Source organism: Canis lupus, chromosome 29 (genome assembly GCF_011100685.1).
Source record: "Canis lupus familiaris isolate Mischka breed German Shepherd chromosome 29, alternate assembly UU_Cfam_GSD_1.0, whole genome shotgun sequence".
In the NCBI taxonomy this organism is placed as follows: domain Eukaryota; kingdom Metazoa; phylum Chordata; class Mammalia; order Carnivora; family Canidae; genus Canis; species Canis lupus.
The window spans coordinates 32,096,265-32,103,802 of record NC_049250.1 but is presented as its reverse complement, the minus strand read 5'-3'; the positions used below and the strand labels follow the sequence as shown (position 1 = coordinate 32,103,802).

The window sequence follows — 7,538 nt, the reverse complement described above, 5'->3', positions numbered from 1 at the left end:
GCTCAACCACTGAGCCACTCAGGTGTCCCGGAAAATATGCCTTTTAGAAATGTAAACCAGAATGTGACTTCTGTCAAGAATTGAAGGCCATCTTGCTTTCTATTACATAGCAAATTAATGTGCTCTAGAATACAGGTCACTCCATGAAAAGTGTGGGCATATAAAACATATACATTTTAGTAAAGTTATGCTACTTTCATTATCACACTGATTTTATAGCATTGTAATGATGTAGATCATTTTGAATGCAAAAAGTCAAACTGACTATTAAAACTTAAGTGCACCCCAAAAAAAGATATACACCAACTTCGTTTTAAAAGAAACAGTATTTATTAAGAAATTATATGCTGAGTTCTCCTACAGTCTGTGAAGATGGTTTCCTCCATTTCCACAGCACAAGACGACAGCAAAGAGCATCTGGAAAACACTTGCAATGCCTGGGAATGGAGCGTTCGTAGTAATAGGAGATGAAGTGATATAAGCACTATTTAAACTTTTGGAACCAAAGACAAGACAATCTTTCCTTGCCAATATAGTTTTCACCTTTATTGGCACTAAAACCTGTCCATGGGATCTCCTACCCAGACTGAAGTACTGGGTAATAGTTGGATCATTTCAGTTGAGTAGAGAATGCTCAATTTAATCACAGGTCCAAGCAACAGAGTCCTTTAGCTATGGAATCACATCTGAAATATTTGCATTCTTTATTAATAAAAATGGTGCTTATGGAGGGCAGAAATATAACCTTTTCAAGTATTTTATCATTATGATCTGAAGTACTTTAAACTATAAATTAAAAATAAATTATAAAAACTAGCTTACGATGTATCTTTTCTTACGTGACATTGTTGGAAATAAGCTTTAAACATAGAATTGCAATATCACCTGACTTTATATATGATCAACAGTTAAACATGCTAATCATAAAAATAGCTTTTACAAATATACATTTGTATACAGTGTCTCCCTTACCATTCTTAAATGTCCTTCACATTTTAAGACTTTTAAGACTTAAAAAAACACAACATAAGTAGCAAAGGGGAAAACACATTTACAGTCTAAACCATAGAAACCTGACAATTATATAGCTTAGAACATAGAAGAAATGGAATTTCTAAAATTGAACAATACTGTCCATTTTATTTATTTGGGTATTTTTTTTTTTATAAAGTGAACCAAAGATGCTGCTATCCAGTAAGAAACTTCCTTTCACATTTCTGGGGGTTGTCACAGTTTCTCTTTTCTGCTTTTGTGGCATCATTCATTGCTTCAGATCACTTTATCTGTAGAAACTGAGAAAAGAAAAAAAGGTATTTTAAAATATTGAGATTTAGGTTTCATTGTTGATAGCATGAACATATGTAAGTTAGATTCAAGTGGGATTTTCAGGCCAAAATAGGAGGTGATAAGAGAAGAGCTGAGTCTTTAGGAAAAGTACTTTTGAGAAATTTAGGTTCTTAGATCCTTTGCTGTAGACATTGCTAAAATTATTTACATTTACAGTATGCTATAAGTTTTTAAAATCCAGTCCATTTATTGTCTGAAATCAGTAATTATCTTTCAGTTCAAGCTCTTGACCAAGTTAGAGGGAAAACACTTGAAGTTCTTGGCTAGGAAAAGAGATTTGGGCTTCTTCGGAATTTCTGTGGCTCCTCACAAGAGTGACCGTGGGATAATTTTCCCCTCTAAGAGGTTTGAACAGGGCAGTCCTAAGCCTTCTGCACCTGGAATAGGAGAAAAAGCAATACGGATCTCTGATCAGAGTTACATAATCTTGGTTGTAAGAGACGAAAGCTAGCTGTGGGGTCCCTGGATGGCTCAGTTGGTAAGCGCCTGCCTTCAGCTCAGTTCCTGATCTCAGGGTCCTGGAATCGAGCCCTAGGTTGCATTCTCTGGTCAGTGGGGAGTCTGCTTCTTCCTCTGCCCCCTAACACCCAGTTGTGCTCTCTATCTCTCAAATAAATAATTAAAAAATTTAAAGAAAGCTAGATGCAAGAGGGGCAGTGAAAAACTCATGGTGCAACCATGAGCCAAAAACATCACACAAGAGCTAAAATTCAATTGATAGAAGAATTGAATTGAGAAATTGAATATGAATATAAGGATAAAATAATGCAAGATTTCAGTAGAGGGAAATGCCATGTATTTATCCTAGAATCCTATCAAGCTCAAGGTTTATATTTAGATAGAAAATATAATTACACCTATTATCCTGTCAACTTCAGAGTTTTTGCAGTTATATGGAAAATCTGTGTAGTGTCTTAAGAGTCAAAGACAGGCAAATTGAGGTATCAATTAGGATGGGAACTGCTGTTGAGAAAAACATCGTGTGTCAGTTATTGGTCCTGGGGGAGCAAATACCATTCACTGGTTATCAATCCCAGCGAAGTTCTCCAAATGTTTTTGTCCATTGTAATTTGGTATTAAATTTGTCCAGGAAAACAAAACACAGCATTGGATGAGAACAGTGCTTTACAGCTCGAGTAGTGTGCTTTGGTCCTTCGTGGCTAGGGAGTCCCTGAAACAGCAGGTAGATGTGGGGCAATTGGCCTATGCATAACCTTCTCCTGCTGCCGTGGTAGGACCCTGAACTCTCCCCTGAGACTTAAATACTGAAAATTGTGTCTGACAATCATTAACATCTATATTTAAATGGAACAAAGAAACTCTTCTCTAGTCTGGACAGAGAAAGATATTTCCATACAAGGTGATAAAACCAACAGGCTTTGGGGGTTCTCTGTTTCTTGGAAGTATTCAAAGGCCTGTTTTTATGTGACTGAATGGGTGTTGAAAGATTGCATTGGCAGGTTGCCTTTTCCAACAGTTGCTGACTTCTGTTAATAGCGAGACAATTAGGTAACTTGGCCTTTTATTAAAGTTTTAAAGCCCATGATATAGAGATTTTGAAAAAGATTGAGTATGGCAGCTGGGGTGGTGAGAATTGCTTTGGATATCAGTAGCTCCAGATCTCCCCCAGCCAATGTCCCTGGTTGAAAGTTGCCAGTGATCTAGGATGGTACTTTCTTTTCCTTCATGGCTATGCATTTGTCACACTCAAAAACATATACCCCTGAGTAATTTCAGTTGACTGGGATGTCTTCTTCCTTAGTGAGTAAACATCTTTAATTCTATGAAGATGTAGAATTAAATATAAAAGATTTGCAAGAGTAGAGGCATAGTATTAATATTTTTGTGTTAAGAAAGCATTTGGATATTTGATACTGTAAATACTTGTGTTATATAAGAGGATTTAGCTTGTTAGTGTGACCGTCCTGTGATTTCAGTTTAGAAAATGCCATTAAAAAGTAGATTAAGACACAGGATTTCAGTTTTATGAATTGAAATCTTATGACCAAATCTTACGTTTGTGTATGATAGTGGAAAGTCTAAGAAAGCCTTAGGCCATGTTGATACATTGAATTCATTAGATTTTAAGAAATATTCTTAGAAAGATTTTGTTAAACTCGACAAATGAATTACTTAAAAACACAACATAAAACATATTAAATTCACAAATGCCCTTTACATTGTTTGAATGCTATTTAATTAAGCAATCTGGGACAACCATTTTTCAGAGGACTCTAGGTACTGTGTAAACCTTGCTATACTTAATAATAAATGCCTAATAATTTTGATTTTAAAACTTTCATAAATCAAACAACTGAAAATAAACAAAATATATACCATTAATAGTCTGTTTTCCAGCCAAAAGCATTTAAAACTTATATCCTTAGGAAAGAAGCTTGAAGGCCTAAGTACATTTTGATACTGTGATATTCTCTCTCTTTCTCATTTTTGCTTCTCTCCCCCACTCCCTCTTTCTTTTCCTCCTTCCCCTCTTCTTTCTCACCTAGTCTATACTATATGCTTACTGGTCACACATAACATGTATTTCTAAAAATGAAAACGTTACTCAAATGTGTTCTTTGTGCAGTTGCAAGAAGTGTTCATGGCAATAGAGTCGATGAGTCTTTAAAGCACAAAGTTTTGAACTTATGGTCCAAAGCAGGCGTGCCATGTGCTGTGTGGTATAAAGGGAATTTTATACATTCCCTGTATGCACATAACAAAAATGATCCATTCCCAATGTGAAAACGAAAACTTTAATAAATACAATTAAATTTAACCTGTAGAATGATGGGAACATAAAGCATAGTGGGTTTAGATTTTGACTGATAACACTTGCATGCAGGGAGGAACTAAAGCTCTTTCTTTATTTTTTATTATTTTTTAATTTTTATTATTTTTTTAATTTTTATTTATTTATGATAGTCACACACACAGAGAGAGAGAGAGAGAGAGAGGCAGAGACACAGGCAGAGGGAGGAGCAGGCTCCGTGCACCGGGAGCCCGATGTGGGATTCAATCCCGGGTCTCCAGGATCGCGCCCTGGGCCAAAGGCAGGCGCTAAAACCACTGTGCCACCCAGGGATCCTAAGCTCTTTCTTTATATATGACTGCAGTCACCCTCTTTCCTGTGAGGCCTCCATTGATCACTCTTATTACAGATGGAACATGCTTAAAATGCAGCAGCTGTGTATGTAAAGTTTACTAATCATTGTGTTTCTTCAGGTTAAGTCATGGCAGATGACATTAATTTAGTATATTCTTCACCATCCTGCTTGTCTCAAAAGAGGTAATGAACGGTTGTTTAGCAACTATCCATTTTAAGAAGAGAAAAACAGCCTGCAGATTTTTTGTGCATATTCCATTACCCCTGGTATGATTTCTCCTTACCCCTTCCTTTGCTCCTTGATTGTAAATGATTACATAAAAATAATTATTTCGGGAAGAAGAAAAGGAGGTTTGAAAATAATTTATTGAAGTCTTACTTCCTTGCCATAAAGCTTCAAAGCATTTGCCTGTCCCTAGTACAAAACAAAAGCTTCATTAACTTTGCATTGTGAGGTAGGTGTTATTAACCATATGGATACAAGTCATGAATATAGTTCTCCTTATCTAAAAGCAATGGCAAAATATATTCACTAAGCTTCCCATGGATCTTCTAGTCTGAGAAAAGGATTGCTTTTGCTTCTAAAGGCATGGGAGAAAGGGGACAACTATGACATTCTTGTTGCCTTTTTCTCAATAATGACAGTCACTTAAGGAGCTGATTGGCTTAACTATAATGTGAAACTAATTGTGCTTTCCTTTTGAATAGTGGGTAATTTATCTAGTGGCTATATGGGAGCCTGGATGCTTTTAAAACCAATTATCCTGATGATGAATGCTTTTCCAACTCTCAATCTCTCCCATTTCTGAAAAACAACAAAAAAGAGACACTCAGATGGGCCTGGATGGTACTGAACCAAGCAATTTGCTTCTATTTTGACAAAGATAAAAAGGACAGTATTAATCTAAGGGAAAGCACATTTAATTTTAAACCTAATGAATTAATATATATATTTATTGGTGTAAGATTGATATATAACATTATATTAGTTTCAGGTGTACAACATAGTTCAGTCTACATACTACAAGGTGAACACCACAATTAATTTAGTTACCGTCTGTCATCATACAAGCCTTTCTGTCCCCAAGCCTCCTTCTCCCCTATAGTCACCAATTTATTCGTTGTACGTACGAGTTTTCTTTTTTGTTTTTTAGATTCCAAATATAAGTGAGATCACATGCATGGCAATTGTCTTTCTCTGTCTTATTTCATTTAGCCTATCTTCAAGGTCCACCCTGTGCTGTTGCAAATGGCAAGATCTCCTTCTTCTTTTATGGCTGAATGGTATTGTTTATATATACCATAACTTCTTATTCATGCATCCATCCATGGACACTAAGGTTGTTTCCATTCCCAGCTATTGTAAATAATGCTGCAATGGACATAGGAGTACATATATCTTTTTGAATTAGTGTTTTCATTTTCCTTAGATAAATACCTAGAAGTGGCATAGCTGGAGCACATGGTAATTCTATTTTTAATTTTGCGAAGAACCTCCATGTTGTTTTCCACAACAGCTGCACCAATTTACAGTCCTACCAATGGCACACAAAGGTGCCCTTTCTCCACATCCTCTCCAACACTTGTTCTTTTTCTTTTTGATAATAGCTATTCTAACAGGTGTGAGGTGATATCTCATTATGGTTCTGATTTGCACTTCCCTAATAATTAGTGATGTTGAACATCTTTTTACAGGTACAGCAATATGTGGAAAAATGCACTTTATTAATATCTCCACAAAAAATCATATTTAAAATATTTTAATATCAGAAATGCTTGCTATTTTTTTCTAGTTGAGATCTAGAACTAATAAGCAATTAGAGAAATACAGATAATCATATTTTTAGATAACAACTATAAAAGCAAAAAACGGTGAATAGAAATATGTAAAAAATATAGGCTGTATAGCATTTTATAGAAAAGCAGAGTCTTACGAACAGAAATTATCTATATTTATTGTCACCCAAAGTAGGAAAGACTATCCACTGGAAAAAAAGACAGTCTCTTCAATAAATGGTGCTGGGAAAATTGGACATCCACATGCAGAAGAATGAAACTAGACCACTCTCTTTCACCATACACAAAGATAAACTCAAAATGGATGAAAGATCTAAGTGTGAGACAAGATTCTATCAAAATCCTAGAGGAGAACACAGGCAACACCCTTTTTGAACTTGGCCACAGCAACTTCTTGCAAGATACATCCAGGAAGGCAACAGAAACAAAGGCAAAAATGAATTATTGGGATTTCATCAAGATAAGAAGCTTCTGCACAGCAAAAGAAACAGCCAACAAAACTAAAAGACGACCTACAGAATGGGAGAAGATATTTGCAAATGACCTATCAGATAAAGGGCTAGTATCCAAGATCTATAAAGAACTTATTAAACTCAACAGCAAAGAAACAAACAATCCAATCATGAAATGGGCAAAAGACATGAAGAGAAATCTCACAGAGGAAGACATAGACATGGCCAACAAGCACATGAGAAAATGCTCCGCATCACTGGCCATCAGGGAAATACAAATCAAAACCACAATGAGATCCCACCTCACACCAGTGAGAATGGGGAAAATTATCAAGGCAGGAAACCACAGATGTTGGAGAGGATGTGGAGAAAGGGGAGCCCTCTTGCGCTGTTGGTGGGAATGTGAACTGGTGCAGCCACTCTGGAAAACTGTGTGGAAGGTTCTTCAAAGAGTTAAAAATAGACCTGCCCTACGACCCAGCAATTGCACTGCTGGAGATTTACCCCAAAGATACAGATGCAGTGAAACGCCAGGACACCTGCACCCCGATGTTTATAGCAGCAATGGCCACAATAGCCCAACTGTGGAAGGAGCCTCGGTGTCCATCAAAAGATGAATGGATAAAGAAGCTGTGGTCTATGTATACAATGGAATATTACTCAGCCATTAGAAACGACAAATACCCACCATTTGCTTCGATGTGGATGGACCTGGAGGGTATTATGTTGAGTGAAATAAGTCAGTCGGAGAAGGACAAGCATTATATGGTCTCATTCATTTGGGGAATATAAAAATTAGTGAAAGGGAATAAAGGGAAAGAAGTGAAAATATCAGT

General features: G+C 36.3%; 1 protein-coding gene across 19 annotated transcripts in view; it reads right to left on the bottom strand.

Annotated features, from left to right (window-relative positions):
• Positions 1-307: 307 nt before the first annotated feature.
• Positions 308-7,538, bottom strand: part of RALYL (RALY RNA binding protein like) — a 714,416-nt gene continuing 707,185 nt past the window's right edge. For all 19 annotated transcript variants that reach the window (XM_038579635.1, XM_038579633.1, XM_038579638.1 and 16 more), the window contains one exon: positions 308-1,292. In XM_038579635.1, the coding sequence (XP_038435563.1) occupies positions 1,275-1,292 (18 nt within the window). In that variant the 3' untranslated portion in view covers positions 308-1,274. The remainder of the gene's footprint in view (positions 1,293-7,538) is intronic.